This window comes from Ammospiza caudacuta, chromosome 3 (genome assembly GCF_027887145.1).
Source record: "Ammospiza caudacuta isolate bAmmCau1 chromosome 3, bAmmCau1.pri, whole genome shotgun sequence".
Taxonomy (NCBI): domain Eukaryota; kingdom Metazoa; phylum Chordata; class Aves; order Passeriformes; family Passerellidae; genus Ammospiza; species Ammospiza caudacuta.
The window spans coordinates 38,752,795-38,769,822 of record NC_080595.1 but is presented as its reverse complement, the minus strand read 5'-3'; the positions used below and the strand labels follow the sequence as shown (position 1 = coordinate 38,769,822).

Below are 17,028 nucleotides of genomic sequence, written 5' to 3'. Positions count from 1 at the left end.
ATTATATATCATATATTAATAAATCCAGCCTTCTGATTATGAAGCAAGATTCTCGTCTATCTCTCTCACCCTGAGGAACCCTCACAAGTCACTGCAATAGAGTCAGTTTCCAATTTCATTTCAATTAAAGTTCTTGCCCCTTGAAAGCCACAATTCCCACTTACCTGCTAGCAGTCAAATTAAGATCTGGGTATTTAAATAACAGAATTTTAGGAAGCATACTTCATGTAAGATTTCTCCTTAAGTTCCATAAAAGTCTGTATATGCTACCCCATTTCTGGAAATAACAGCATCTTTTAGTCTTCAGAAATAATAGTACTCCAGAGATGTGGTAAGTTGCACTGATATTAATAGTTAAAAAGATATATACATTATGTGAATGTATACAGATTATCATGGTGGCTAAGAAAAGGTAACTGTCAGGCTCAGAAATGAAGTATCTGAGGGTGCACAGTGAGTAGGTCAGGTTTGCAAAGCAAGCAACACTACAAATTACATAGTGAAGCAAATATAATATATTAAAAACAACAAATATACCTGAAAACATCATTTTTAGCAAACATCAGAAAAGCACAAGTGATTTATTTTCAATTAAATTTCTTGGAGTGTTAATATGGAAAGACTTGGGAGAAATAAGATGGCCTATCTGAAGGAAAAGAAGGCTTGAATGAAACTTGGATTATTTCTTTAGAGTCTCATCAGTCCCCTTTGGAAGGAAGATAATGCATTTTGAATGTAGATAAAACCTGTGGCAGTGCCAGTAGCTGTTGTCTTATTCAAAGCCACTTTATGACACTCCAAAAATTTGGGGTGAAATGGCACACAATGTCATCCCCACCTGCGCTGTACTGATATTCAGAATTTTAGTAAAATTATGATTAAGCCCAAAACCAGGTTGTTGTGAAAATAAGGCATTTAAAAATTAAAAAATTAAAACGCTACCTAAATTCTTAACTTTGCACCTTTGATGTTGTAGAATCATCTTGCATCTGTAGAAACCAACATACAGGTTTTTCACCTTGTCAAAAATCAAATCATACACAAAGAAATGAAGTGAATTTTACCATTCAACCTATGTACAGAATTCTGATTTACAGAGGAATACAGAAAAAACACAGAAAAGGCAGACCTGTGCTACTTGCAATAGTCTTCTATGCAGCTCAAAGCACAAAGTTCCTGGTACCCTTAAAAGGTCAGTAGCATTTAAAGCTATAAATTACATCTGCTAATGCTGATATAGCCTATAGAACTTTGAGAAAGAATTCCTCCTGGAGTTAAGCCAAGAAGGGCTTTTGCCTGTACTACACAATTCACACCAAATTTAGTACTTCCCATTTTAGAATTCTTGGGAAAAGAAAGCTTTTTTTCTTTTTTTTTTTTTTTATCTTTCTAGAATCAAGTAAATATTTGCAGGAAGCAACTGATCACCTTGACAACAAGCCATGAAATACTCAACAGAAGAAGAGCAGGGAAGAGCAGGTAGAAAAAAATGCCACTTCTTCAACAACTAGAAAAGCATGAATGAGTGGGCTGATATGTTCTGCCCATTTAAAATACATGACCTTGTTAATTCAAGTGTCAACTTTACCCAAGTTATTTAAAAAGAGACCAGAGCCATCTTTTTTTTTTTTTTGAGTGTTCAAAGGAACCAGGACAATTATAATATGTTAATGGAACCAGCTGTCTAGGCTCACTTAAAAGAATGCACTAAATCAAGAGGGATTTCTAGTAAAAATCACCATGTATCTTACTATCTAATTGTTCAGAATTCAGGAGTCAGACTTCCTTCCTTTAGTGCCATAACCCTTATCAGAACAATACACAACAGAAAGAAGCAAGCCAAATAGCACCAAGTGATTTGATGAAGGACCCTGTAAACTTGGTATTAAGCCACAGTTATTATTAGATATAAAAAAAAAGACTACACAATAATTGCATAACATTATCCATTTTAGTCTTACTAAGGACCTGTCTTAAAGAAGAAATTTCCATTGCAGACTAATACACACGAACTCATCAACCTGAAATGAAATGTTATCAGGTTTTTTTGCTAGTCTAACTGAACCGTTGCAAGAACGGAGAAATCAAAATTTTATTGTGGTATGATGATATGACAGAACAGTTTATTGATAAATAATAAGGTAGCTGAATATTTAAATCATCAAAGAGGATAAAGGACATATCTACATCTGCAAGTCCAATGTGGAAAATCAGCACCTATATCTGAGTATGACAGAGAGGACAGATAGAGCAGATATATAGATATATTTATACACTTTTATATCTATATATATATAGTCACAATGATTTCATAATGCCAAATCTTGGAATATTCACATATGAGAAAAAATAGTAATTATAGTAAATGAACCCAAGAGATTTTATATATTTTATGAAGTCAGCAGCTCATACAGCAGTTTGTTCAGGAGTGGATCTGCACTTACTTGGGGGGGTTCACCACACCAGACACAACTTCTCTAGACTTTTTTAATCTGTCATTAAATGACAGGATAGCACAGATTTTTTTTTTTTTTTCTTAGAGCATGAAGGCTCTTGTAAATGTAGGTACAATTGCACCAGGAAAGACCAAAAATCTAGGATCCTGCCTTCAAGTATAGTCAGCAATGAATGTCTAGCCAGGTCTTAAACTCAGGGCAAACATGGACTGGTACCTCTCTGGCATACTTAAATCTACATTTGCATTTCAGTTTCTCTACATATGAACACCAAGTGTTAACCTGATACAAACTGACACTAAAATATGCAAAATATACACCAAAACATTAAAAAATTACAAATACTCTTTAAAAATTATTTCCAAACTTTCCCACCTGATATTTTATTATCCAGATTAAGGGTTTAAATCTCTGAAGCTTTCAGTAGCTTGTAACAAAACAAGCCATTTTTCACCAGATTCTGTGCTGAGTGAGAAGGTCCAGCTCTTACAGCTGCCTCTATGAGATGTATTTTTATGAGGTGCATTACATTCTAATTCTCTGCTTGGAATAAAGCATGACTATATTGGATCTTTCGGCTTATTTGCTCCTGCAAAGAACTACAGGAATAATTATGTTAAGGAGACTGCAAAGTGTTTGAAAGTCACAGTAATTGCTAGAGTCCTTTTCTCTGAGGAGAGGTGATTTCACAGGTGATTTCACTTATTGAGAAAATATTCCTAAGTCCACATTTAAACTAAGGGACTAAAAGTGTTTCACAGGCCTTTTGCCTACCTGGTGGCCATAACCTGATCCTCACTGAGGCAAGATCCAAGTGCCCAATACCACCCCTATCTTCCTCTGCTGGAATTCTGGTTGTATTCTGGCAGAAGACTGCTCCAATACTTTCTAGAACAAGCAAGAGGGTCAATGTGATAGGCTCCCACAGAGCCTTTTTTAGGAGGACTGCAGGCCTAGCAAAGCTCTCAGCAGAGCAAAGGAGGATGAGAAAAACATTGACATCGGATTGCTGCTCTATTGCTTCGCTGTAATTGTAGAGGAAAGAAGTTGTGTGTATCACTCTAGCTAAACAGAGTAAGAAAGAGGTTGCAAAGCAATCAAAATGTGTCTCAGGGTCACAACTGCATCTCTGGAGATACTTATCTAAATGTCTGTACTGAAATTAAAACCAGCTTTTTATGTCATTTGTCAAGAAGGCCCCCCAAAAAGCACTGCACACTTGACCACGTCTAAGAAGTAGTGTCAAGGTCAGAGAAGCACTGCAAAGAACATGACAATACATTCAGGCACAAATGTAGAAATAAACTGAGTTATGGAGGAATCAGCAAACTCCAGAAGAACAAAAGCTCAATGAGCTTATTGCTCATTTCCATTGAACAGGCAAATAGAAAAAAAGCAGCAGAATTAAAAGCAGAGAGGATTAACAAGAGACTGTACCTTCACAGACTGGGCAGCACTCTCCTTCTGGCACATAGTACCTGTCACAGTGTAGCTCACCACACTGGGCAGAGAAACAAATGGAGACTCCCCCTTGGCACCGACAAAATCGACAAGCATCCATCCGAAACATGTCTCCATCATAATACTCCATGCTGTTAAATATGCAGGTTGGCTTCACTTCTGAAAGAAGAAAAAGAAAAAAAGTGTTTTACAGATATTGTTAAACAGGAAATAGTTAAGCTTATGGTGCTACTGACAAAAACAGATATAAAAGAGACAGCTGATTTTTCTTTCATTTTGTAAACTCAAATACAATTCCATTTTAAGAACATGGTATATTTTATTTTCTGTTCAACAATGGATGAAAATGAAATGCTGTTCAAAATAACCTTCAGAGCATCTGTCTACAATTATAAATCTCAGCTAAGAAAATATTAAATCCTGGAAAAAGGCTGCAATGCTGGTACTTCTTTGTAGGTGCTAAATATTTTTCATCCTCAATGAACCTGAAGCTACTTCAAATTTTAGCACATGAAAAAATATGCCCTTCTGTTTTAAGAAGTCAGTTTCTGATGTTTCTTAAGTGTAATCTTCCTCTCTGCAGCACTTGGTACTCAGGTGGGTAAATTGCACTAAAGCTGTCCAATTGATAGTTTAAAAAACCAACCAATCAAAACCCAAACATTTTGTGACTGCATGAACTGTTAGGCAGAACTGAACACTTATTTTTTCAGGCAACCTGGAGCTGTAATAGCCAGCTCACAACCAAACTCCTCACAAAAAAACCCCCCAACCCTCAATTGTAATAATAGTTACATGATCACTTTAGCATTTCAAAAACATAAGGTCAGTAGTTCTTGTATGCCTCCATCTACAGCAGAGCCTTGACAAAAAATTAAAGCCAAACTTTGTGGGAAACTAAGAGTTTCTCAAAATTTTTAAGTGTTTTGGGTAGAACATTGCTCATTTACTTTGTTAACATTCAAAAAAAGGAAAAAAGATGCTAATTAAACCAATGAAACAGTCTGCAGATGTAATCAGCTTTTTCTCATCATTATTACTATTTTATACCAAAGACATTTGATTCCAGATTATGGAAAAATCTACACAGCATGTATACATCACAAGGTCTTCACAGAGGTTTTGACCTTGCCGTTACCCCACATTTATGAACCCTCCTCCATCACCTATTTTACAGATACTGTTAAACAGGAAATAGTTTATGTTGCTATTAACAAAAACAGATGTAAAAGACACAGTTGATTTTTCTTTCATTTTGCCCGTTTCATTTCATTTTCAAAGCCCACTCACTTCAACCAGCCAACTGATCCCCCCACTTCCACAACACTGTGCAGCTCCATGGCTTAGAGCTGAATCACTGTGACTCAAGACACTGTAGGAAAAACACTCCAAATTTATGTTCAACTACAGTACTCCACATTAGTCATTAGGAAATCATGACTTCACACTATCATCATTATATCACTCAATTACTTAAGCCCCATCCCTCCTCGCCACTTCAGAATAAAATTTTGGCCTCCTATGACACTAGCCCAAAATTTGTGAAAGCAGCCACCCAAAGTACAGCAGTATTTAGTCCACCAGGCTGTTCCTTTCAGAAGCTGTAAATCTAGCAGTCTGAAAAAACATAGGTTCTGCAAACAGGAAGCTATTTATTTCAGCAATAACATCAAATACTGTAGGTAAACCCACCATGTTTCATTGCATTTGAAGCAAACAGCAAAGAAAAGGGACAATTGTCCATGTTTCTGATTTCTGTAGAACAGATGGTAAAGATTATTTACTTATATATGTAATGCCTAGCCACCTAGAGTTGAAAACTGTGACCACTTTATGGTCAGGTGATTTTTCTTTTGCTTAGTGATCAATCTCACATGGGAGATGAAATATATTTAAGTGAAAAATCAGCATTTTCAGATTCCTTTCAATCCACCACAGTTTCCTGAACTTCTGGGAGCTAAAAACTGAGTTTTTCTTGACAATGACACAGTTTTTCTTTAAAACTCTAAAGCATTTCAAGGACTTCTTTCAACATATATTGTGCTCCAGCCTTGAGTTATTTGAAATGATTGTGAAGCATTAGAGCTGAAACTTGGAAGTATCCAGAGCAATGTTTGATTTTTACATGCCTGTTCTGTCTTCAAGGCATAATGTAGAAAGCAGCATAAAAAATAAAAGCAAGAGGAGGAAATACCACTGTGTCCAGGAAAACAGCTATGACCTCATTAGAAAGCAATTCACATAAACAAACACTTGAGAAATATTTCAAGTTTATGCAGCTCAAGCTGTTAGTTTAAAAACCTTCTCAAAATGGAAAAGTGCCAACACAACTCAAAAGGCCTTTAATCCATTTGCTTCTGGCTTCACTGTTTTGACTGCAGCTTTCCAGATTTTTACTGATTCCCCCATACCTGAAGAGTAGAGATGAATTCCTGCCTCATCAGAAGTAGAAACATAATCTCCCATTAATTATTGTTATTTTTAAATGTCCAAACAAGACTATGCAAGTAATTGCAAATCCTGTAGGGAAACAGCATGTTTTATTCCTACAATGCAAACCACTGTAGAATTTCACTACGTGTGTATTTTTAACATCCTCTCTTATGGTAAGTGTATATATCCAGATTAACTATAGACCTAAGCCCATGCATCCAGCTACAAGACAAGGATTACTTTTGTTTGAACCATCTGTAAGACTCCAGTCTTGAGACTGAGTCAAGGCAAAACAAGCACTAAAATGAAGAACTCTAGCTTTAGATACTCCAGGTGGAAGCCTGAGTGAGTAACACACAGTGAAATAATAATAATGTGTTTCTTCCACCACAATATGCTGAGAGATCTTCCAGTTCCCATTTTTTTCTTGTTGTTTTTTTTAAAGTGCCAATTTTATTGCCTTATTGATGTAAGTATGACAGGCACCAGGGGATAAAAGAACATAAAGGTAACATTAAATAAATGCATCTTTTCCTTAATTCATTAATTCATTGTTCTGCCAAAAAAGAGAAAACTGCTGGTAGGACTCCTCAAGCTTCAGTGTGTCACAAAGGAATTCAAACTGCCAAAACCTCATAGCACAAAGCAGTTAAATATATCTGAGACTCCAAATCCTGTTTGTGATGCAGACTATCACAACAAAGCAATGGGCATGAGACACAGGCCATGGCTTAGTGAGCATGAATTCAATGTCTGCTAGCTCTCAGATAACCCAGTAATACCAGATCGATCCAGCCCAAGCACTGACACACAGCTGCCCATCTGAGAAAGAAGCCAGGACAGAGGGGATGTTCTCCAGAAAGATGCAGGGTTTTTTCTGGCAGTGGAAGAACAAATGACATCTCTGCTTCTATATATATATATATATATATATATAAGTCAAGCATGACTACAATTGACTTGATTTGCCATTAAAGTTCCTGCCACAGAGTTAAAAGAAAAATAGTTCTGACACAAATTTAGCTCTGCATGGCCACAGCCTTTTTGTTCTGGGAGTGAGAGCCCAAAAAGGTGGCACAAAACCCCACAGCCTCACACTACATAAACAGTGATAATTTCTCAAACCTTTATCACCAATCTGAACAGCAAAGGGACACAATCTGTTTTATTAAATTATTTTTCAATGGCACTTGACCTCCTGCATGTAAATCTAATGAAATACATATTAGTTCTATGGGCTGAACTACTCAAAAGTAAAAATTCTGTTACTGAGATTTCTGTAGTTTCCTAATACTTATGGTTTTCTTTAATTCAAGTCCTGGAACAGCTCAGAAACACATGCAAGTCTGGCAAACCATCCCTTGCAAGGCAGCAGTTCTGCACGGTCACACCAAGCACATGAGGTGCCTCAGGGCATCAACCTCTGTTGGCAAGTTTGGGCATTTTCTTCTGTAGTATCAGAAATTCCAGCTCTCCCAAACCGGAAGCCAGATTCAAAACAATTTTCTGTTGTTCCAAGGATTAAAAGATTCATGATTCCAGGACTTCAAATGTTCCTTCAGCATAAAGAAGTATTTGTACCAGAGCCCTGGAAAGAACTTGGGTAAGTGCTGTGAACTTTCTATTAAATGAAAGGGAAGGAAACAGAAAACTTTGAATCCTGTGTCTGTATAAACAAAATACAGAAAAGATTTCCATTTTTCCAAAGCTGAGCTGATAGAGTTTAAAAAAGATAAGGTTACGTGTCATAGGAATTGGCCCATAATAATGTTATAATGCCACTGTATGCTGTTGCTGCCTTGCCAGCATATAAAAACAAGCTAGGTAGAAAAAACTTTGGATTCTTACCCTTCAGGTTGTGCTGCTTGTTTTTCCTAAGCAGCATATTCCTTACTACTGCAGTATATTATATTGCAGCATATTCCCTATTAACACAATTACAGAACTGTTCTGAAAGTCCTTTGGTTGTGCATATTCTAAAAAGGTCATCCAGAAACAGAGAAAACAGAATTAAAACTGAAACTATTATTTGTAAATGAATGCATTTATTTATACAATTACTTAAAAATATTTTCTCAGCTTAAAGGAATGAAATACTATTTTGTGGCAAGTACAGTCTGTAAAAGAAATTAAAAGATACTTGGGATGCTGAGAAAACACAAATTCAGCTCTCCCTGATACATCCCTGCCTTAATATTTTCTTTAAAACCTCCAGCAATGGAATGCGACCTACCTATTAAACAACTCAACAGTTTGATCGACTGTAACACAGCAAAAATCATGGAAGGGGTAATTCAGGTTAGACAGAAACAACAAACAAATGGAAAGGAAGCGTCCTCTAAGTTTCATTACATTTCTCATCTTTGAGGCCTCATGTTCTACATTTTTTTTTCTATCCTCCAGTATACAAATTTCTTGCTAAGAGGAGTCATCCTCAGGACACCTTAGGGTGTCCCTGCCTACATCCTCTCTTACAAATAAAATGTATGCCTTTCTTTCAATTTTAATTTTTCTCCATCAAGTCATGTGTTTTAGTGTTTGATTGGTTCTGTGATTTTCTACAAGGCTATCCCTCTTCTTTCTCTTAACTCCTTCTAGAAAATTAAGTGCTGCATTTTAACATCCTGCAGTGCTACTACTGGAAAATACCAGGAGAACAGAGGAGGAGCTGGGGCCACAGAGGGTGGTGGCTATGCTCTAAAACAGTGACAGATTTTCTTGATGAATTTACCAAACAATCCTTGGAAGCAAGACATGTTCTTCATAACAGAGGAATGTGTTTAAATCCCAGTGGTCTCTGTCAGTCCACCACAGGAGAAAATAGATGTTGTGATCAGGTTAGCCATAGGCATGTCAATAGGGCACAGACATCTGAAACAGCACCACTATTAGGCACTGGCACAGCCCATCAAGCATTGCCAGGACACTTGTGAGAAGCCTCTAGTGCATGAGAGAAGTTAAAATTGCAGGGGGAGATTAAAAAAATCTCCAAACCTGTAACACAGGGCGTGGTCTGGCATTCTAACAGGTCTAGCCATGTCTTCCATGTTTTGAGAAAAATACTGAATTCTAACCTTGTCCTTTAAAGTATTGGCAACTTCATCCAAGTTTAAAACTCCAGCAGTATTTGAGCCAGAACATTATTGAAGATATTAGTCTACCAAGACAATTCACTTTGGCAAAAAAACATTACTATTTCACCAAAGTAAACACTAGAAGTATATACTTAATTTTGTTATTATTTTTTTTTACTTTAAACCCAGAACTGCACCATTTGACATCTAATATTTTTTGTATATGCCATATCATTTCACAGAATCTATACAGCATCTTGTGTTTCATTAACCAACAATAAATATATGAAATAGACTTTCTCCTTTTTATTTTAAAAAATAAATTTGTTTTTAAAAACTCAGACTTTACTTCCCATTGAAAAGCCTCCTGCTCCTAGTGAACCACTCAAGGGTTTTGAGTCTGGTTTCACACCCAGGTGTGGTCCTGACATTCTCTACCCTGTCTCTTTTATCTATTTATCTACAGACTACTTTTCACCAGGAATTTTGGGTTGCCTGGCCTTCCGTTTTCTGTGTTTTCCCTTTCCCTCTTGTTTTAAAGATAACTGGTAATGACTTGCACTGTTTCACACACTTTTCCCAATTTGACTAGAGCAAGTATAATACAGGTTCAGAGGATCTAAAACATTTGAGTTGGTTTGGCAGACTCACCTACTTTTTCATTATACTAGACCAAATTCCCATCCAGCTGTGATTAGCCATAATTCTCAAATACCTTTCAGATGTTCTGACTGAACGAAAAACAATAAACCTCAAAATCAAACCTCAGCCCACAACAACTAAATCTCTCTACCTTTTTGGTATCAGATTGTCCTCCTTTAATGTTAACCTTACTATGTACCAAACAATTTGTTATCTTTTTCATCTCACAAGATGCATTTTGCATTTAATTTTTTAAGCAGCTGCCTATTTGAAGTCCACCATCAAAATCTGTGGTTTTGGATGGCCAAAGAAAAATATGCAGTACTGCTCAATTAGTATTAGGACTGTTTAGTTCTCTGCTCCAGACAGACTATTACCTTGCTCAAATCCTTATTTCTTTAGAGCACACACAAAGTAAGTTTAATGAAAGTGCAATAAAGACTGCCAAAATTAATGCAATAAAATGGTAGATGGTGTTTCTGAGGTACTCCACTTGGACTTCATTCCTCCCTCTAGGGTGAATATTTTCCTTGCTGACCCTATATTCCCCATCAATTCCTTTCAGTACTCATGGATTCTCTCCTTAGAAACATTGTTACTTCCTTTTAGAAATAATGGAATTACCTTTATCCTTTTCTGCACCATGAGATTAATAATGCAATTGCTGTGAGGAGCAAGTGCACCAACAGGTGACAAGAAGTGTGATTAAAGAGGATTTTTAATCTCTTCTCTAATGCAGTACCACTGTATAGAGATGCAAGTGTGAAAATAGCCAGAAGGCACAGAGTAAAAAGAAATGCCTCCTTTAGTTTCTCATTTGAGGAGATAAACTTTAGTCAGTTTATCTTCTCAAATAAGAAAAAAAGAATTCACAGAAACAGTTATAAAACACTGATTATGAGTCACATCAAGTGGTCTTACTTATGTAGGAGATCACTTCTGTACCACCATGGAATCATCAATACAGCCTAAACCAGCAGAATAGAAATGGTCAAAGTCTCAAGTCCTGGGGAAGGTGTGATTTGATCTTCCCAGGATCAATGCCAGTTATTTTCATGCATCCATCATCCATCCAGTAGTCCCACTTTCAATGGATAGCGCAATGAAAGTCCACACCTCAACTCCCAGGGAAAATGGATTGGGACTCCACAGCCATCCTTGGCAGAGCTGGACTCTAAAATCACAGCTCACACACGGCCGTTGCAGAAAGCAGCGTGGTCCCCTTGACCTTGAACCATGCTGACACATTGATGAGGACCACTCACACACGTAATGCATCGTATTTCACAAACCAATCAACAATATTTTTTGAAGTAGCAGTTGTTTTCAAGGAAACTTACTGAGAAGTGAAAGCTCTGACTGACAGAAGGCAACAGCTGCAGGATGCCTGGTAATTGCTCTCTCAAATTTCTAAGGCCCAGCTCACAGTCAGTATGTGCTTTAAGTGCAACTTACATTCAAGAGATCTATGCATCAATACCTAATTAGAGAACAGGCAAGTTTGGATACTCACTCTTGTTTCCAAGCGCTTGAACTCTTGCTGCACATGCAGCTTTTAATCTCTTTAGACTCACTTGTTGATGCTTGTAATTGAATGCAGAATCAATTTTCTTTCCTTACAAGCTCCCCATGAGTAAAAGCAGAACACCAGGATTAGCAGACAGAAGTCCTGGTAAATAATATATTTTGTATGGATCAGAAGAAACTAGCTTCTGTAAAATACAGGAGTTTTTGGAAGACTACATATCTTGGGAATCTCTCACTCAATTCTCCCCAAATAAGTATCACATACTATCTAGTATTCTCTAGATGAAAAGCAGTTTTCAGGTAAGTGCAAGTGGGGAAACGTCATGGCGTAGTCTGCCTTTAAACAAAAGCAATACTGACTCTCACTTCCCCTGAAACAGGGCAGTAGAACCACAGAACAGACAAAACCTCTTTGTTCAGTTTCATACAGTAAGATGAAATTATTTGCTATAGAGTTCCCATGTTGCCTTATTTCCTTTATATCGACTTCACACTTCTCTGAAATGAGTACATTTGACTATGGATGTAGTCTTCTCTTCCCTGAAAACTTTACTACTGAACAGCACTGTGCAAATCTCTGATTCCCATATGCAATAAGCAGTGATGTATTCAGTTGGCATTCAGTTATACCTCTAGTGACACTATTTTATGGCAGCCAGAGATTTGAATTTAGAAATTCATACTTCTGTCTGCTTCAGGCTAGAATTGTGTTACATGCACGAAGTACGGCTTGCACTGATGGTCATCAAGAACATAAAATTAGGAGAAACAGCCAGCCAGCCATCTAAGCACAGATGACTGACAAAATCATATCACTACTGCATTTTAAATCACTGCCAATAGTTCCATAGAGTTGCAAGGTTTGAGTTAAAAATTAAACAGTAAAGACCTTTCTCCTGACAAGGAAAAAGGAGCATAAAGAAATAACATGTTTCAGCCATCATTGTTGTCTGAGCTGTCATTTTGACATCCAAGGACCAGGCAGGGTATGCTCAGGGATGGCTCAAATACTCACCCTAGATAAATCATGACAAAGGAACTTGATCGTGTCAAAAGAGAACTTTGGACTCCTTCCTACCACCATTTAACAACACAGAATGATTTTCATTACAAACATGCTTCCCTTCAAAATGAAGGAATCAATGCATGCCTTAAAATTGACCTTCTCAATTGACTGACCTTTGGAACAGGAATCACGTTCTAATGACAGCAAGCATTAACTGTATTAGTGAAAACTTTTAAATATAGCAGCACTCTAAAAAGCACAACTTTATGTCTCTAGTTGTGTACCAGTTTTATGTGAATTACTCTGATATCTGCATACATTCATGATGTTTAAAATATCACACAGAACTATTGTAATCTATCTGCAATATAGTTTTTTTTCTTCTCACCAATAAGAAAGTTGTTCTCAGGACTTTATAAATTTTTTTTGGTATTAAAAAATCCCCAAAAAAGTTTGACCTATGCAAAGACTGGACAGTTACAGACAATAGCTACTTAACAAAAAGCTCCAATTAAATGAAAGGATCATTTCCCAAGCAGGAATAAATGTTATTTTGGTGATTTTTAATGTCTATATAATTATAGAATAAACTATGAGAAGCAGCAGATTGCATATGATGTAAAACATACGGACACACCCAATATAAGTCTGAAGCAGGAAAATAAAGACCAGAGTATTGACTTACTGTTGTATTTATGATCAAATAACACCACCATTACAATCTGCAAAAGAAGTAATTACTGCAGAAGCTTATTTTGCCACAGATTAATATGCTTTTCTTAGAAAGACCAACCAAAAGCTAGTCTGAGACAGTGTGTATCAGGAACAAAGATAACCACACAAAATCTATATATATATATTGTAGACCTCCTACATCAGTTTTAATTAAATCCAGGAAAAACACATGCAAAAGAATAACTGATCTGTCCCCAAACTGTTGACAAACAACAAAGAGAACATACTGTAGAGTCTCTCCATGACGTATTTTGCATCCATTATTAACTATCCCCTCAACATTGGCCACTGTTATTCTACAGCTACAGCAGATCTCACACAGGAAAGCCAGCCTACCCATACTGTCAACATGCAATTCTGCATCTATCACATTAGCACAAAATTGCAATAAATACTGCAGAAGTCCAGCCTGTTTTAACACTCTGACCATAATTAGGGTTACCGAAATATAAAAATTGAATTTTTTTGCAGTCTACATACAGTAATTTGTAATGGATACCCTTATTTTAAGGTAATGATGATCAGTATTCTTCCTGACTGCTCCCTCCCCACCTCTGGCCAAAGGAATTATTTAATTATTTTAATAACTTAATTCAATAGATATTACAATAGCAGGAAAATTATACTAATGTGAGTATGCACATTTCTTTTTTATTCCATCCTCTTGCTTGTTTTTGGAGGTTTTCAAACACAGAAGTAACTAACAAAACTTGTTGGTAATGCTGATTATACAACTTTCCCACTTACCATCTATAAACTCATTAAATTGCATTTGATTAAAACACATGCTTTAAAAAGGCATCTAATCCCAATTGGAAAGGATGAAGATAAGGAATTCAGCATCCTCCCAGGAGTTTGTGCCAACAGCTAGCCACCCTCACTACTGAGAACAGCTTGTCCCAGATCTTACAGATTTGAATCTCCTTGCTTTGAAGGCATTGAAGGCATTTTTTTTAATGAAGCAAAGAAATTGATCTAAGCCTATCACTGCAAGATATTTTCTCCATCTGTTACTGATATCAATTGTATTTCCTCTGCACTTGTTAAGTATTTCAAAATACTGCAAAAAAAACCCAGAACTGAATATTGAATTCAACTATCAGTTTCACTGAGAACCTTCCCCCCTCCTCTTCATCTTAAACTGACAAAAGTAATGGTAGGGATTTATTGCACACATACACACACATGTACCAGTTTGTCATTGCATTAAACATGAATCTAGAAGTTCTTGTCAGAATTAGTTTTCTAGGAATTTAGAGGTTGCAGAGCGCTTATTTGTAGTAGTTGTCCCTGAAAAAAAAACTCCTAAGCATGCTAAAATACATTTGAAAAAACCCTGAATTATAAAGCAATGCAGATTATGTTCTATGACTATTCTGTCTTCTCTGCTAATGATACGCCACAAAATACAAATGTCCCACACTCATGAGTAGTTTCACAATTGCTCACAGATTCTTATTAAAAATATTGATCATCTTCAGGTTTGTAATTATTTCTTCTTTCTAAAATGGAGTATCATTAATAACTGCACCTGGAGGTTTTCTTGGAGCACTTTAAAATCATGTCATACAGCATTAGTTTCTAAAATGTGATGGTAGCACTAAGTAACATAATGACAAATGTGATTTTCTAAAAAAAAGTAATTCACTTTTCTGACCAGTTTTCTCAGGATTATTTTCTTTTTTTAAAGAGGAACTTATTGAAGATAATTTTGATACTGACCGGGGATATATTAAAAACTATTTTTAAGGACATATATAAGACAAACCTAAAAATCTTAATTTTTTTCCAAGCCGCCTTTTCTGCTTCCCTCTGTAGCACCACCTCCCCTTCAAAAACTCCTATTTCTTCTTCCAATTTACTCTGTATTCATAGGCTATTAAAGTACAGGAAAGCCTGAGAGGTAAAAAGGAATGTTGATCCAAAAGCAGCTTGGATCTTTGGAGTGGGCTACACTGCACAACAAGGCGGTGATGCTCAGGGCAAAAGTGCTAAAGACAGTCCAAATTCACTGTTACCAATGAAAAATTAACCTAACTTCTACTTGGAAATAGGACATGAAGATGTCACCAAAAAAAGTGGGAAACCTAAACAGCTCCATCTCACACCTGCTACACTATATAGATTGCAACATTTTAGTCAGCAGTATTTAAAAATAACATGCAGGTTGAAGAGAAGCAATTAGCATAGTGGTTTGTACCTTTGAGACAGCCTATTGGAAATTGGGTCTCTATTTCTTGCTCAAACTACTAAAGTAAATCCTGAATTAAACATTGCATTGAGGTGTCTCACACAGGTAAATCAGATTCAGAAATTATACTTTATCAGAATGAAACAAATATGAAAAAAGATGAGTATTACTTCAGTGTACATAAACAAAAAGTAGATAAGTTGCATTCATATCATCTTACCCAAACAGTGAAAGAATTACTCTAAAAGCTAATGAATCTGTGACTCTTCATGACAGAAATTCTTTTATTCCTATGGGAAAACTTAATTTTTATATATAATATCCCATAATACATACTATTATTTTCAATCAGCATTTCTGTATTTCAAATATTGATATGTGTAAATAACACAGACCTTCTCCTGGAGAAATCTCTCTCTCTCTCCTTTTTCAATAACAATTGTAAAATAAAGGCTGTTTCAAACATTTGATACACATAACACTAAACAAGATCAAATATTGCTGGATAAATGTTAATTAGTAAATACTGCAACAGCTTGTAATCTTTAATGGTCAGAAATTATTATGCAATCCTTCAAGAGTATTTTCCCCCTTACCAATAGTAAAATACCATTTCTTCACAATTCACCACATACACAGCATATATATATATATATACGTATATATACATATATACACAGCATATATATACAGCTCTATATACAGAACAGTCCTTAGATAGATAAGAGTCACTCACATGAAAAATTTAAGGTTTTTAACTATTTTCTTAACATTTAGATTGGGAAGCAAAGAATGATAACAAATATATTCCTACACTGTCTTATAATTTCTAAAAATTGTACAAGTGTGTTAAAAATTACTTTGAATTTGATTCTTAAAGCAAACCCCATAGTCTAAACAGCATGCCTTCACTTAAGAGTGCTGCCACAAGCAGCTGTGATGTTAACAAAAATTTCACTTCTAGAAGGCCTCTAGTGTTTGCTACTGGCAAAAGACTATATTAAAGACATGCAGTGAGGGAGTCTTGCTAAAACTATAATTCCCTGAGTCAGAGAGAAAAGTGCTTCAGAAAATAAAGCAGTGTGACAACTTCAAAATTACAGCTTCCCACATCAGTCTCTTCACCTAAACTTCCACTTCCTTCTTACTGAACGAAATTCAAGAACATTTATTCTCTTAGATCTTGACAACATAATAAGAAAAAACCAAATTCCCAGCATCCCCCAGAGAGACAAAACCCCCTCCTGCTGAGGTGCTAGGGCAAGTTTCACATACCATTGACACATTCAAAGACATCGCAGCACTTGCCAGGCGTCCCGTCTCCACGCGAGACGATCTGGGGCACGGAGCCCGCCTCGCACATGGGGAAACCACAGAGACCGGTGAGACACTCGCATCTGAAACCAAAGAACAGCAAGGAAACACCTGTAAATAAAGGAAGCCATGTACAAGGTGAAGGAATAAGCAAGAGGAAAAAGTCAGAGCACAAGGTAGAGCTTTGGC

The 17,028-nt window shown here is 36.4% G+C and overlaps 1 protein-coding gene across 1 annotated transcript in view; it reads right to left on the bottom strand.

Annotated features, from left to right (window-relative positions):
* Positions 1-17,028, bottom strand: part of CRIM1 (cysteine rich transmembrane BMP regulator 1) — a 170,330-nt gene that overhangs the window by 52,346 nt on the left and 100,956 nt on the right. The window contains exons 5-6 of the mRNA XM_058800839.1: positions 16,801-16,922; positions 3,894-4,076 (exon numbers count right to left, since the gene is read on the bottom strand). Of these exons, the coding sequence (XP_058656822.1) occupies positions 3,894-4,076; positions 16,801-16,922 (305 nt within the window). The remainder of the gene's footprint in view (positions 1-3,893; positions 4,077-16,800; positions 16,923-17,028) is intronic.